General features: G+C 42.7%; 1 protein-coding gene across 1 annotated transcript in view; it reads right to left on the reverse strand.

Moving 5' to 3' along the window:
* The window catches only part of GUCY2F (guanylate cyclase 2F, retinal), a 94408-nt gene extending 81633 nt beyond the window's left edge, over positions 1 to 12775 (reverse strand). Inside the window, 2 exon segments of the mRNA XM_026478767.2 lie at positions 2364 to 2665; positions 12046 to 12775. Coding sequence (XP_026334552.2) covers positions 2364 to 2665; positions 12046 to 12775 — 1032 coding nt within the window.
* Between the last annotated feature and the right edge of the window lie 4050 nt (positions 12776 to 16825).

Consider the following 16825-nt stretch of genomic DNA (forward strand, 5'->3'; position numbering starts at 1 on the left):
ATGCATCCAAACAAGCTGTTTTATAAGATCTAGATTCTTTGTTTTAGCTTTCTCTATTTTCTTGTCTAAAGCAGAGTACAGGCTGCCTAGCAACGAAAATAATGGTGTCTTTTTTTTCTTGCCTTAATTACCTTATGTTTTCCACAAGCACAAAGAGATTGGATCAAATATTAAGAGCAGAAGGTCTGAGTTTTTTTGTATCAAAATATCTGTTCATATATATGTATGTACAATACACACACACACACACAAACCTTTCTCCTTCTCTCAATTTCGTGATTAAAGTAAAAAGACTTAGTCTGTATTTATGTGGTGCCGTATCATTGGCTAAAAGTACAAAAATTCACCATCTCTTTGCTTCCCTGTAAATGCACCAAACAACTGGTTTGAGCAACCATTCTTAGCAATTTGAGGGATTCTTGCAATTCTCGACCAAACTGGCCATTTGTTTTTAAACATGTGTGTGTCTCCTAAAAGAAAGGTTTATTGTAAACATCTCAGTAGCAATAAAGTTCAAAATCGGCACTGTTAATATCTCTGTTCGTCACTTTTTTGTTAGAACAAAAGTCAGCAAAATCTTTGGTATCAAACTAAACCTAAGTTTTATCTGAATCATTTGTTCAGAGGCAGAAGCAGTCCACAGGATAAAGAAATAAAGGGTGGATATAAAGGAGAATATCATGGAGAATGCGAGTGTTGGACACAATCAGCTGCCTACCTGCCTACCTTGTTCCCTGCTAACAGAATCTCAATTCTGTTCACTTTTTTCCAGCAGCCCTAGAGTCAATCATGGTGGTCTTGTTCCTCTTTCTAAATTATTGATTTGGGTATGCATATGAGACATGAATGTGATCAGGAAAGTATGGAGAGAAGTCTGCTTGAGGAGCTTCTGGGAAAGATTTCCTCACTCTTAAAAAGAGGCGCAAGAAAATGTCATTCCCTTTTTTTATCTGGAGACAGTTCCACCTATAACATGTGATGTCTGGAACTGTGGCAGCCATCATGGGACCATAAGACCAACCAAATCACGATGGCAAGATAGCATGCTATGGCTTGTAAATGGAAAGTTGAGTCAAACCTGGTTCATTGATAACATCATCGAGCTGATGAATTAACTGATCCTCGTGCTCCCATACCTTCAAATTTTGAAAAGAAAAATCACTTGGGTCATTTTGTGTTGAACAGTCTGTTACTTCCAGCCAGAAGTATTATAACTGATACACTATGCTAGCAAATGCTAGAACTTTTAATTCTTCTTATGTGTTATTCTAAATACTTCTAAAAATGACTGCTCTCTTTTACATCTAGCTTCCAACCTATAAAAATTGCCTCTGTATTTTTTTGAATCTGATATCTTTGGCCTCCCCACCTTCTTCCCATAGTCCTTGTCTTTTTTGGATGTTTCCTCTTTGTTTTTGTCTTTGCTCTCCATTCCTTTCTCTATTTTCTTCCCCTCGCTACTCCTTTACCTTCCTCCAGCCCGTAAGTGTCTGTGATTTGAGTCTGAAATATGTTTATACATATATTCATTTATACACATGTAAATATCATGTCTTGCATATTATAAGGAAGGAATCCTTCCCCATTCCAAATAATTCCTTTCATACAGAAATAGCTCTACTAGCAAAAAAACATCTGACCTCTCTTCATGCCCTTACTCATTCCTTCCCACAAAGGAGCAGTGACTTAACCTAACTGGTTAATTTGGAAGAACTAAGGATGTGTAGCCTAGCCCCTCCTGACTTCTTTCTCTTGGGAGCCAGCTACCTATAGGAAGCACACACTCCACTATGCTCCTCCGGGCTCTACATTTTACAAAAGGCATTGCCCTTTTGGTGCCAGAATATGGTGGTCTTGCAAAGCTGTTGACTGGGTGGAGAAATCTGGGTAATCCTCAGATTCAGTATTGGGAAGCTCGAATGCCCTCAAACAGAAGCCGCAGTCTCTAATACCAGCCTTATCAATAATAAAGTTAATATGGTCTTATACACAAGCTCTCTTACTTTGACTAGCTTTAGAACTATTCAAGCCAGCTGAACTTTGGGTCAGAAATAAGACTTCTCTAGCCCCCTTGAACAGCACTGGTGTATATAAAAGCTTTGTTTCCCTGTTCTTAAATATATTTTATTTATTCTTCACGGCTGCATGCTGTCATTGTGGGTGGCTTGACAATTTAAAAAAATGGTTCAACAATGCGTCTTTGTTTAATAAATGTTTTCTGGAAACAAAAGGTGTTTTTAATTTGTGCGTGGTTGCCTGCTCTTGATTACTTGCCTATGGAATAGAGGTTTTCATAGGAATAATATTGACCTTCCTGATGTTTGAGGGTCTCTGCTTATGATAACTTGTAAATCTGCACTTACTTGATCTGACTCCAGCTTCTCAGGAATTTCATGTCTAGCTGCTGCTTCAGTATAGGCTTGATAGAAGGTCTTTTCTTGGGACTCCACTGTAATAGTCAACACAGCATCATAGGCTTCCCGGAGTTTTGGATTGTTCCTCATGACCTGGTGGGGGGTATGTTTATAAGGTAAACTGTAGAGCAGGGCATCATAGGGAACAAAGACATAGGTTCCATCAGTCATTTTCAGATCATGAGCCCATTCCAAGAGATGCGTCTGAGTCTCTCCCCCAATCAAGGCCGAATGCATACATATGATGATTACTGAAACCAACAAAGCGGGGAGGTTATGGCAGTAATATGTTAGCAAAATAGAATTCCAAAAACCACAGATCAGGAGAAAGAAATAAATGCGTTATAACCAACTGGTAAATGATTTTTATCTTATGCCTCTAAGATGATCAAGATGTTGAAGCCCTGAGCTCAGGCTGAGGTATGTTCAGGGACACTGGGTTAGGCATAGGGATGACACAGGTATGTCTACAGCCTGCAGAGCCTACTACTAGAAAGGAACAAGAACAAATTTAGCAAACGGAAGGTAGCATAAGGAAGAGGCTTTGGGATTGGAATAGTCAGGTTTATATCTTAACATCACTAGTTATTGTTAGCTGTATATCCTTAGGTAAATTGCTTTACCTTTCTCTGCCTCGTTTATAAAATGGAGATCATAAATATGTACTTCATGGGGTGGTAGTGGTGTTTGAAGGAGCAATTCGTATAGTGGGCTTAACGCATAGCACTCAAAAACTAGTAGCTATTATTAATACCTCAGAATAAGAAGGCTAGAGGGAGAGGATGGGGAACATTCTTAGAGCGACCACCACTATGTATTGCCCAGCTCCTGCAAACATACATTCCAATAGATTTTGCACAACTGTTCCCACCCTCGCCATGGCCATTATAGACAATGAATGGCACTAGCTCACGCTCACCTCTAAACGCTAATAATATTATGGGTGATATGTTCAACTTTTAAAAATCTAACTTCCCTATAATTGGAATTACTTTGCACTCTATTTAATTCTTCCTAGACTTATGAAACTATGTTGTTTGGCAAGGCTATGCTAGAATAGAGTGGATTAGAGGAGGCCACGGTTGAAGAATGGCAGCAAGATCATGAGACTGAAAGTCTTCTATCCAATTTCGCCCTTGGCATGCCAAATGAGTTTAGTTTAAGCCCACTTGTGCTTCAGTGCCCACATCTTTAAAATGTAGATTCCAAAGTATTTCACAGGTACATTGAGTAGTTTAATTAGATAATGCCTGACAAGTATTCTCAGCTCCTTGAAAACAGGCAAAGGTCCTATTGCTATTGGTAAATATTAATTATACGTGCTTAACACGGAATCTTTAATCTCAGGAACTGAGTACGCTTAACTATGGTCAATGACTGGTCTTTGGCATTTACATATTTCTTCATCTATTTCCAAAACCTTTTTTACACTGGTTAAATACCCCCAGAAACTTTCCCCTTTGACCTAGAATTGATACCTTTCAGTTTTTTAAGGTGTAACTAGCAAGTTATGAAGATGATTTAAATCACACACACACACACACACACACACACACACACACACACACATACACAGTGTAACTTTGAGTTTTCAAATGACCATTAGTTCCTTCAATATAATTGCCCTAAGAGGTTTTACATGTATTCTGATCCTTAAATCTTCCTTCAAATACTCTGGGATATCTTTGGAGCTAGTTCATGAGCCACACAAGGAATCCAGCCTCCTTCGTTCATAATTACACAATGCACAATGGGAAAATGGAGTGCCAGAGACGTTTGACAAGGCAAGAGCTGGATTTAGAAGGAAAAACTAGAACCAAAGACATCTAACTCCCTAAGTGTGGTTACACCATTAAACGTGAATCGGTTTGGTCAAATTAGTCCAGTAACAGGTCCACTGAGGGGGAGAAATGAGTTAAGTCAGGTGTTTCAGTTAATTGGCCAGTTCATCCACCAGGATCCTTAGCAAGCAAGCCAGTATTGGCATCTTTCTTCAACAAAAAACAGAGATTAGGTGACTTGATCAAGATTACCCAATAGAGATAAAATTTTATTTACTATATTTCAAGGAATATTAAAATTACTTCACTAGATGGAAACTTAAATGGAATTATGTGCTTTGTGTTGGTTAAAACACAGCAAATACTTTAACATACAGTATGTGTAGTGGGTGCCGTGGTGTACCACCCAGCTGCACCCCTCAGGACTGAAGCACTCCTTCTCCTAGCTGCTGGGGGTGGGGCAGTATTAGGAGATGATAGCTAACACTCTCTGAGAATTGCCCTCAGCTGAGGAGAGCCACCTCTCACAGGGTCACACCCCCTCAAGAGCTGGCTGGTGCTAGTTCACAAGAGCCTGTGGTTAAATTTTCAGGGATTTTGTGCGCTAGTCAGTGTCAGACTGGTAGTTTGAAATTGGGCATGATGGGAGTGACTGTGGAAATCACTCCATGAAAATCAGCAAATCTTACAAATCAGGGCTATTTTGCCATGATGACGAGCCGGCTATTAAACAGTCATTATCACATTGTACCCCTTTCTCGGCATCAGCCTGTACCCAGTGACTGGTCAAGGACTGTGTCTTATTTATCTCTGTATTCTGGTACATCTTATGGACCCAATGAACATTGTTTAAATGAATGTCCAAAAAATTCAGAGAGGTTGTACACTTGGGTATCTCTTGTAGGTTCCTTGAGAGGTGAGGCATGGGCATATTTGGATTGTTAGTGTGGAGGGACAAGTTGAGTGATATTTACTGAGCAGATAAATTCTACCATACTTGTCCTTTAATGCTTAGTGGCATTAATTATGCTCAAGACCTTACCCTCAACCTTAATTTCTCCTTGTAATTTTTCTTTCATTGGCCCACACTAAGGGTATCTTGGACAAAGAGTCAGAATTCTTATAACTGGAAAGACTCTTTGAGACCTACTAGGTCCTTTCATTCCCCCATTATTTTACAGATGAGAAAATGGAAGCCTTGAGAGGGTATGATCACAGTGTCCTCCAGTTTTTGCATGGCAAGACCTTGCCATTGAACACGACTAAAGTAGAAAGCATAAATACTGAATTCAAACAACATCTTAATTTAATAGATTGAGTGCTTTGTGAACAGGGATTTGTGGATGCATCTGTTCTACATGATGATTTTCCTAAATAGCTTTATTATCTCAAAATTACATTCATTAAAATGGGATTTTACCTGTAAGTTGTTGTCAGGAAAGGATTAGTAGACAGAAACCTTAAACCCTAGACAAGGCCAGGGTCAATGGGTGATCTTTGAATAATACTAATTTGTAAGTTTCCATCCTGATTGTTAATAGTCAGCCACTCTATAGCCAAAACAAGGATCAGGAGATACATCCTGCTGAGATCCCAGCTCACCACGATATGATACTAGCACTTTCACTGAGCTTCCTGAGCCCCACTCGAGACATCCAGCAGCTATGTCTTCATATGGTAGTTCCCACTAGGGCAGGCTGTCTAGGACCTTCTCTTTCACCCTCAACACCAGGAGTAAGAAACATCATGAAACTCCAGGAGAAGTCTATTACTAAGTTGCTCAACTCCTACTTTTGTTCTTATATTGAAATACTGTGTCTGATAGTTCCTTGAGATAGAGGAACTGTGTTCCTCAGAAGGCAAAGTTCACTTTTTTATTTCTCACAGATTACTGGCTATAGAGCCTTAGTGGAGGAAAACGGGCCCAGCCTCACACCTAAGTCCTTAGTATTTAGGAGTTGAGTCGTATCATACTGTGAGCCCACAGTATTGCTCCCAATCCACAGAAACAACCCCTCCATTCTACTGTTCTTTATCTTCATTTCAACACTTTTGTGACATCTCTTATCACTGACATTTATTTTAAGCTATTTCATTTTAACAAATGTTGAGGGTGGGAAAGTACACAGGCCAGAGGAAAGTGGGGGCTTGTTCTGTGATTTATCCCAAGTCTCACATCCCAAGTCCCCAGGGTTCAGCCACCTGGCCATACTGTGAAAGAAGTACATCTAGACCCTCTTCCTGTCAGCTTTCTTCTACGCAGTCTATAAAATGGATGCATAAGAAGAAGGTGGGAGGCCCTGGAATCTTTCTGTTTCCCAGCTCCGCCCCCCCCCCCCCCCCAGTGTGATTGGGCACAGAAGGCCTTCAGAGCACTATTTAAGAACACGGCACTGGGCAATGTGTGACTTTTTCTATCAGCTAAGGACACCCCCCACCCCCACCCCAGCACACACATTTTTGGCTTTAAGTCCAGAGACAACCCCTTACTTACCTGCCACCAGTGTTGGACCGGTGCAAGCTCAGCACGATGTCAGACGCACATTACATTTAATGGCCATTCCACCTACACCAGATCGTGTTTTCTCATACCCAATAAAATTGGTACTGCAAGTGCATTTATTGCCTTCACATCACTGTCCAGCTTGAGATCAGTTTTTAATATTTCTCCACACCTTGCAACATATGTTTTCTTCAACTTTTTAAAAACTGCTATACAGATAAGGCCTCTTAAATGCTGAAAGCTTAGATGCTGGATGCCTCTTTAGAGACTTCCTCTTGTGCTAGGTCTTCAATAATTTTATCATTACAGATATCGGACCCGTTCGTGAGAGCAGGTTGTCTTCCACCCTTTACATTTATTTACGCTTTACATTTATTTACGCTTTTCCATACCAAATCCTATACCAAATGCCCTATCAACACAAAGCCTCTTATCCATAGTATTAGCAGTGTCGTTGTCATTATTGTTGTAGGAAAATAAGGCCAACACCCACTACCTTGGGAGCGCTTAAAAGAATTTCATCAGTGGGCCCAACAATTAAGAAAGAAAAATGGAAGAGCTGAATTATACACCCTGCATGGCACACACGATCTCAAGTGAGTATGCTTTAAGGCCATACCTCAGGTAGACAGGGGCAGTAGAATATAAGTCTTTCATTAGACCAGTGGTTCTCAAAGAGTGATCCCTGGACCAGCAGCATGGGCATCACTGTGAACTGGTTAAAAATGCAAATTCTAGGGTCCTTCCCCAGCCTTTCTTCCTGAACCAGAAACTCTGGAGAAGGAACCCCACAATTGTGTTTTAACAAGCCCTCCAGGGGATTCTGGTCAACAGCAAGCTTTGAGAGGCACTGCTTTAGACCAACCTGAGTACATAGCCTGGCTTTTCCATTCACTAGCTGTGTGACATTTGGTAAGTTATTTAACCTCTTTTGGCCTCTGAAATCTCATCCATAAAGTGTGTTAAACAATAATTAACCTTATTATATAGGGATGTTGCAAGAACTGAATGAGATGGTCTGTACAAAACCTTTGCAAAATGACTAGGACACAATAAACTCTCAGGAAATATTAGCTCTTACCAATGTTGCTATTATTTCTTTGTCTTTTTTTTCAATGTACAATAATCTTCAATAGATGGGAAGAGGCTAGCCAGATCCCTAGCAATAACATAGTAATAAGGTTTTCAATTTCAGACAAACAAGAGAAGACCATTCTGTGTCCTTTTTTCTAGATATCATATTGTAATGAAGCATTCCCAATTTGAAAGGATTTAAAGGTATCCCCAATGGTTCAACAATCTGGTAAACCCAGATGGAAAGGATTTCACAATCAGCCAAGCATTGATAGGAAAAAGGTGAGGAGAGGAGAGGAAGGTTTGAAATAGCCATTTGAAAAGTTCTCCAAAGAGCTTTTCAGCGAGGGCTCCTGCTAGCCTTTGTGAGAACTAGCAAAAACAAAACAAAATAAAACAAAACAAGAACAAAAAATCTCTTCTGGGTAATTGCAGTCCAACAGGTGCTCCGCCTGGCCTGGGGAGTGGATGCTCTTTTATGCCATGGGATCATGGTTGAAGTAGAGAATGAACTGGATTTTGTCCCTCCTGCCCACTTAGCTAGATTCCCTGTTGCCAGGCACAACCTCCATAAGTATATCCAGCAGCCCTGACTGTAAATTGAGGCCCTTTGTCTTTGATTACTATCTTTCCTATTTGACTTTGTCAGAAACAAAGATTATCAGTAATTGCTTCTGAAGCTTCGAGGAAATGAGCTGAGCATCTGGAAGAGGCTGAATCCCCCCTTCTCTGGGACTTCATTTACCCCATTGTTTGCTGTTAATAAGGCCTACACCTACCTACTTGTGATGTGAAACTCACAGGTGTTGTGAAACTTGAAAGGAAATACCTATCTTCTGGGTAATCCTGAGGATTAAACGAGATTAAATATATGCAAATACCTTGTAAACTGTAGAGAGCTGTTCACATGTAAAGTGGTATTATGGTTGCTTTCATTGTCTCTAGGGCAGCATCTAATAACACCCCTGCTGTTTCCCCTCCAAAGAGCCCACGGCCATTATTATTGTTATTATCATCTTTACTATTAAATGTTAACACTGCCTCGGTATTGTGTAAGCAGAATTTAAACCCGTTTCTGAGAAAGACTGTTCTTCTGACGCCAGTGAGGTGCCAGTGATACTTCTTACTTGGAAACGTAAATTTACAGAAATGAGAAGCCACACACCCGCCCACAGTAGACTCGCTTTCTCTCCCCTTCCTCCCCACCACTATTCCTCACTACCACCACCACACGCGGCTGGGATCACTGTTATTGTGAACAGATTGGACAAAACCCATCTTTCGACTATTTTTATTACTGCCAGATATTGCTGGGCCTCTCCAAAGGAAAGGATCCATTTCCACCATATTTTGTACATCACAAAAGGTCCTTCTCTGAAGGTTCGGGTGGAGGGCCCACAGTGTAAGGAGTAGCCTCATATCCGGCAGAATAGGGAAGGAGGCTCAGCCGAGCTCACACAAAAAGCTTAGTGCCTTTTCAATCTAGATAAAGAACAGTGAAGAATACTTCAGCAGTCTCGGTCCGACCACACAAGAGGGGCTAGAAAAATCAGCCAGATATCTGATCTGGTATATGCCCTGCTTCATGTGCTTGTACCCTTCCTCACTGCCCTGTTGTCCCAGTCCATACTCACTGGCCTCTGGCTCAGTTTCTCACCAGATCTCCCACTTTCCGATGGGACCGGAAATGGGCCCTATACTCCAGGAGGCTTGGCTCAAGTCCTGATAGTCTACTTACGTTCATAGTCTGGACTCTGCTTCTCATGCTTCTACTGGCTGAGACACTGCTCTCACCCGACAACAAGCCTATCTTACTTTGACTCACTCCCCTTCCGCAACTCCTAGCGTCACACCCCACCCACCCTTTGGCGTGCCCTCGGATGCCACCAACTGGCTGTACCAAATGTGAGTACCACACACCTTTGGACACTCCACACTGTCAGAGGTCATACTCAGGCCACAGCCTGATGGATGGCTCAGTTTCCCTGCTCCCCACGCCCACCCCACATTCTGACTCCTGTCACTGAGGTCCCTGCATGCCCCATCTGAGTCTGCCTATGTTTTGTCAGAAACCAGAGGCAAAATCCTGCAGTGCAGAGCTTTGTCTTTGCTCCCTTTTCTCTCCCTTTTTGAGTCCCTACTTCACTTCCCGTTGCTGTCCTCCCTACCCAGGGTCGGCCTCTGCTCCATATAAGCACAGACCTTCCTCTCTAGGCTTCCCCCACGCCATCTTAAAACTTCCATTCCTTTAATGGGCTGATGCATACTGTTACGAGGAAAACAATCAGATTAAACAAAGTTATATTAAGACAAAAATGACTGGCAACCTAAAGTAAGGAACATTTATTTGCATTTTCATTAACTTAAAACAGTGGTTCTTTTTTTAAAAAAATATTTTATTTATTCATTCAAGAAAGAGCAAACGCGAGTGAGATCACAGAAGGAGAGGCAGACTCATGGCTGAGCAGAGAGCCTGATGCAGGACTCAATCCCAGGACCCTGAGATCATGACTTGAGGAGAAGGCGGATGGTATACCGACTGAGCCACCCAGGCACCCCTAAAGCAGGGATTCTTAACCCTGGCTATATTTTACACGCACCTGCGAGGCTATTTAAAATACCTCTTCTGGGGCCCCACTGCAGACCACCAGAATCTCTGGAGGTGGCATTCTGGAACCAGTCATTTTGAAAAGATGTCCAGGTAATTCTAGCTCACAGAGTGAGATCCATCGACCTAAAGGAATGAATCTCGAAGAGTAGGACAATAATATGTACATTTGCGACCTCTCTGCCTCAAAGGACTTGTGGGTGGTGAGCACTCAATCCTAACTCCTTTCAGTCTGACAGCCCGAAGAGTTTCAGGGCCTGGATTTATTTAACATTTCATGGTAGAGGCCAAAATGTCATTTTGAAGAGTATACTATTTAGAATGGGTGGGATGTGAAACACTCATGGAATGTAAGCTTGCAGGAGACACTGGGCTTCATGAAGATTTGTAACATATTCTACGGTTATGATACGAAATCTGTGAGCCTGTTTCTGGCATGACTCCTCCCTGGAAATGGTTTTATATCTTTCAAAATAATTCTGTGCTCTGCTTTGAAAGTATCAAGCTCTATTATGAAGTAATGAGAGCCACACTGATTGCTTAACATTATAGAATCTTGTAGACTGGAGCTGGAAGCAGACTACTGTAGTTCCAGGAACTAAATCTTCTTGCCCTCATCTTCCCATAATGATAATAATTAAGGTCCAATACCGGTGACACTTGAAACTTAAAATGGGCTTCTGTTTATAGGCCAGGCTAACCCAGACCATTCTCTAGCAAACCTATTGTTATGTTAAGGAAATGACTCGGACCAGGGCTAATCCTAGCAGTAATCAATTGGACAAGTAGTTTCTGAGCTGTCCATTCTCAAGCGGTGGAGTGGCCTCTAATGGGGAGATGAGCAGTGTTCCCACAAATCACTACCACTTTCCGGAAAAAATCGAGCTTTAAAAAACTTGCATAGAAAATATCGAAACCAAGTGCCACGAGGGCTTGCAGTAAGAATATGTAAGAGACATCGGATTCAAGAGGACCAGGAAGGGCTCCTCTTCCCCTGAATCTGTTCAGCTCGCTCTAGTGATGGTACCTTTGCTGGGTCAGTCCTTTGCTTCACGCTTTGTCTGTTGTCCTGCAAAAATCACCTTTGAACATCAACCTTCTCTTGGAAAGAGAAAGGTTAAAATCTGGGCAGTCTCCTCATTTTAAGATGCTTTTATTTACCAGCTAGGTTCCTCCAAATCAGCTAGTTGTGTGCTACAAAGAGATAAGCCCTGTTTGGGGAGCTAAGGGGGGGGGGGCGAGGACAAAAGGGAGATGTATATTGTGGAGTCCAGAGAAGACAGGTTCCAAGAAATGTGTTGAAGCACGTGCCAAGAACAGACCAAAATGGAGCATAGGAGCACCCCTCTTTGGCCGATCTGAAACTACTGGGGTCCTAAAGGCATGTGGGGGGGGTGGCTCCCTTTGCTCTTGATGCTGAGAGTGGGCACTGACCCCCAAGGGCATTTTAACCACCGAGTTCTTTGTACCTTTATTTAGTTCATAAACGAGGCTCCCTTGACGCTGGACGGTCTTGGAGCCCAAGTGTGAGTGAAAGAAGGCGGACACCTGAAAACCTGGGGAGTCATGTGTTCTCCTAGGGTGAAACGGTAGGAAACCTTTTGGAGATTGTAATACCCCATCCCCCAAGCCACGTTTAAACCTCAGCAGGGAGAAAGCACTCACTGCGAATTCTGTCCGCCTGGCGAATCTGCTGGAGAGCTTTCTGAATGCTGTGGCTGTCTTGTCCTGTGGCCAGGACGACCCCTACAGGTAAGCCACGGCTCTGAAGGGCACTTGCGACTCGACTGGCGGTGTGCACCCAAATGTCTTCATCTGATGAAATGACTCCCACGTGAGCCCACTGGAAATATTTCATGACAGTTACCAGCACACGGATGGGAGAAGGGAGTGTCCGAGAAAAGGTCGGGTAGCTGTTTTTATTGTCTAATTCGTAATTCACACAAGCCCAAGAGAAAATTCCTTTGTTCCAACTGTTTCCCAGGAGCGAGGCTGCCTCGCAGTAGCCAGGATTGGCAGGGCCAATAAATCCTGAGGCCATCTGGTGGTGAGAAATGAAACTGGAAAGGGCTCTGGCCGTCTGGCAGTCTTCATTGAGAATCACATACTCCAAAGAGTAACCTGGCTCAAACGACGGGTCCCTGTTGATCCGCTCAATGGCTAATCGAGCAGCAACCTCAGGCAGAGCCTTTGAGAACAACGGATCACAAGCCCAAGGGCCCACTACCCCTATCTTGAAAGGGGGTGCCCACACCTGCTGAGGGAGCGATGTGAGGGCCAGGAGGCACAAACACCACAGGAACTTGAAGGCTGCAAGGCCATAGTGTCTTCGCTGTCTTCTGGGAGCCACACACCAGAGCATAAGGTGAGAAAAAGGCCAGGCTCCCAAAAACATAGCCCTCCTGCTTCTAGCAAGCTAGTGAAGAACTATTGGAAGGTTAGTCTGCTTCCCTGAGCTGGACCGTGGTGTTTCCAAATGCCTGTCAATCAGAAGGAAAAAGTCATTACTTGCATTATTCCTGAAGCTTCTGAAAAGATTCATTATAAAAGAATGGCAAAGGAGTGGCAGTCCCCAAACTGAAAGTTTCTTTCCACTACCCTGACCAAAACGCCTCTTCTTCTTGTACTTTCTGTACCCCCCATCTCAATAGATGGCACCTCAAACCACTGTTCACCCCCTTGCTCCAGTCAGAAACCTGGTAGTCAGCTGACGTTCTTCCTTCTCCTCTGCCCCCACATTCAATCGATCACCGAGTCCTGCTAATTCAACTTCAGCAATAACTACCCACTTCACAGCATTGTGAGGATTACACAGATAAACACACAGGGAGCGCTTACGACAGGGTCTGGCGTATTGTTAGCATTATATTAGTGATATTATTATCGTTACCATTATTATAGTTTAAAATCCATTCACTTTTCTCCACCATAATGCCTCTTGGAGAGAGACACAGATATAAACCAATAATGGCAATGCAGAGTAAAAAAATAGTATCATTTAAGTGGCTCAGCAGAGGAAGATAGAGGATCACCCAAGCTCTGATTTCATGGGAGGTGAGGAGGGAGGAGAAGGGACTGTCTCTCCAACTTGAGTACTGAAGAAAGGTCAGCTAGGTTAATGGGGTTATGAGCAGGTTGGTGCTAAGCGCCTCCAGGCAGAAGGAACAGCGTACAGTAAGACCCAGAGGGTTTTTTTTTAATGTTTTTATTTTTAAAAAGATTTTATTTATTTATTTGAGAGAGAAACAGAGAGGGCATGAGTGGGGGGAAGGGCAGAGGGAGAGGGACAAGAAGATTCCCTACTGAGCGTGGAGCCCGACTCAGGGCTTGATCCCAGGACCCTGAGATCATGACTTGAGCCAAAGTCAGACATTTAACCAACTAAGCCACCCAGGCACCCCTAAAACATATTTTTAAAGAAGAGGATATGTTAGATACTTAGAATTCCAAGGCATTTTTTTCCTTTCAAATCTATGATGTCAGCTAAGGCAAAGGCCAGGTCACCAAGATTCTTACATGCCACTCATAGGTTTTTAGATTTAATCCTGTAGACAATAGTTTTAGGCAGAGAAATGGTATAATCAGATTTCCATTTTTAGAAGATTGCTCAAGTAGCAGTGTGATGAACAGGTTGGAAGGGCGTAAGACTGGAGGCTTCCAGGGGCGCCTGGGTGGCACAGCGGTTAATCATCTGCCTTCAGCTCAGGGCGTGATCCCGGCGTTACGGGATCGAGTCCCACATCGGGCTCTTCCGCTATGAGCCTGCTTCTTCCTCTCCCACTCCCCCTGCTTGTGTTCCCTCTCTCGCTGGCTGTCTCTCTCTGTCGAATAAATAAATAAATAAATCTTTTAAAAAAAAAAAAAAGACTGGAGGCTTCCAGGTTGGAAGCTGTTGTAGTAATTCCATATGGGAAATGTTGACAGACCAAGAGAGGGGTCATGCAGGTGTAGAAGAATGGAGATGAATTCCACCAAGATTAGAAAATATCAAGGAGATTAAGAAAGTAGAACCAACAACAACTTCGTGACTGAAAGAATGGAGAAAGTAAGGAAGAAAAGGACTGAGGATGATTTTGAGCTTTTTAGACCTAGGCAACTGGATGGAAAATGATACAAGTCTCTGGGATAAGGAACACTGGAGGAAGGGGGTGGAGATCTAATGCCTTCCGTTAGACATGATGAACTGGTAATGCCTATAGAGTATACGAGTGGCAATACCCAGGGGACAATTTGACACACTGGATCTCATCATAGAAAGCTGAGCTAGGGATAGAAATATGAGTGTAATCAATTGATAGAGGATAATTGAAGACATGTAGAAGATTGACAAAAGAAAGTTGTGAGGTAAAGAGAGAAGATAGGACAAAACCCTGAGAATCCATGTCACTTCAAGGTCAGGCAGAGAGAAAGGATGTCATAATGAAGACTTACATGACAAGTCCAGGGAAACAGCAAAATCCAAAAGACGGGGTGGTATCTTATAATCCAAGGGAGATGAAGCTTGGAGGATGAGAAGTGTTTCTCCCATCTCACACTCCACTGAGAAGTCAAGTAAGCTAAAGATAGAAAAGGATCTGTCCATTGGATTTGGATTCAGAGTAAGGCTGTGAGTTAAGGGACCACAGTGAGTCAAAAATGAATGGGAATTAATGAAGTGGAGGCAGTAAACGTAGAGAATTCTTTCAAGGTGATGCATGCAGAGCCTTTCTCCATCTAGCCCTTGCCTTTATACTCCCATCTCCCACTGTTTTCACCTGATGCTACAGTAAATTTCCTGCAGTTCTACAGATATATATCACATAGCCTGTCAGGCATAGGATTTGGAAAATGCCATTTCTTCTGCCTGGAATTCCCTCTTCCCTCCTCTCACATTACACTCCTGGGTTCTGACGAACTTTACCTTCAAGACCCAACTGAAGTGTCCCCTCCTCTGTGCAGCCTTAGTTAACACCCTCAGATTGAGTTCATTATTTTTTCCATCTATGCCTCATACTTATACCCATTAGGGAAGGTGTCACTCTGATTTATAAATTGCCCCTATTTCTGGTCTATATTGTGACATGGATACTGGTGGATATCTCTATATTTATGGGCCCTCATACTTTCAACCAGAAAGGATGAGCAATAACGAGGGCAGCTCCCTATGGGGAACAGAGCCCACTGGATTGGGAGCTCCTAGAGGTCTTCTTCAGGGTCTTAATGCCTTGCCAAGGTCCTATCAGATAGTAGGATCAGATAAATGTTTGTGAAATGAATTAATAAAACATTAAGGGTTATCCAAGTTCAGAAATAAGCTCACCAGACATAAGAAGAAGAACAAATTGCTTGGAGGGGAGATGTTAATGAGGAAAATCCTTAGCGATTTTTTTATTTCAACCAAAGATCAAAATAATGGCATGGCTCTCTTCAGGGCTGATAATCAGTGCTGGTGTGTACCAATCAAGCTCAACTGGCTGTTTATTACCGGCAACAATTCTGCCTGTGCCAGGCCTGTTGGTTATTATCTTGAGTCACATTCCTAATTTTATGGGAAAGTCTGGCTCCTCAAGAGACGAGTCAGGAGCACACCTGCAGGATCTTAAAGACCTACCACAACAGTATACCCCAACATTTGTAAACAGGTGGAAGTGGGTTACAATGAGGGTCAAGAAAGACTTAGGGAAGACATATCTCACAAAACAGCATGAGCCAGAGGCTGAAGGGTGTATATGATGGAGAAGGGAAACTTCCAACTTTGCTTTGGGGGTAGTGGAAAGGTGTTCTGGGCTGATTATATCCATAAGGACCTCAACTCTATTCCTAGACCTTCAGAGTAATCTAGTCCAATCTCCATTCCCCCAAATAGATTTATTCTGTGTGCTGACTGTGTTGAAGGCATGAAGGTGAGATTCACAGTGGATAAGGTATGAGATGTAGACTTAGCCTTCAAAGAGCTCCCAGCCCAGCACTACAAGCCAAGCTCTACTCAAGAGCTCACATGCTTCTCTTTCTACTCTCCCCTTGCCCCGATCTTTTATCTCTCATGGCAAAACTTGGGAGCCAGGGCACTCTCTGAGTAGCATAGGAGAGGTTCCTATTTCTGGTCTGCATTATGACAATGTTATTGAACTAGATGATATCTCTGTCCTTAGAGGACCTTACTCTTTCAACCACTAGGAGTGGACAACAGAGAGGGTAACTCTATATGGGGAAGGGAGTCCTGTTCACAAACAACAGGGCAAAGAGGCCAACCAACTGCCTCTTCTCTTCCAAACACATCCAGTTTTGTGAGTTCTCTCCCAGAAGTGGTACATTTAAGGCAGGAATTAGCATTTGGGTAATAAAGGCTAAGATTTACTGAGTTCTTGCTATGTATCAAACACTGGGCTAAACTCATGTGTTATCATATTGTAAAAACTCAATCAAAAGGAAAAAATTCACCATAGCCCTTTGAGGCAGGTCCTGT

Source organism: Ursus arctos, chromosome X (assembly GCF_023065955.2).
Source record: "Ursus arctos isolate Adak ecotype North America chromosome X, UrsArc2.0, whole genome shotgun sequence".
Taxonomy (NCBI): Eukaryota; Metazoa; Chordata; class Mammalia; order Carnivora; family Ursidae; genus Ursus; species Ursus arctos.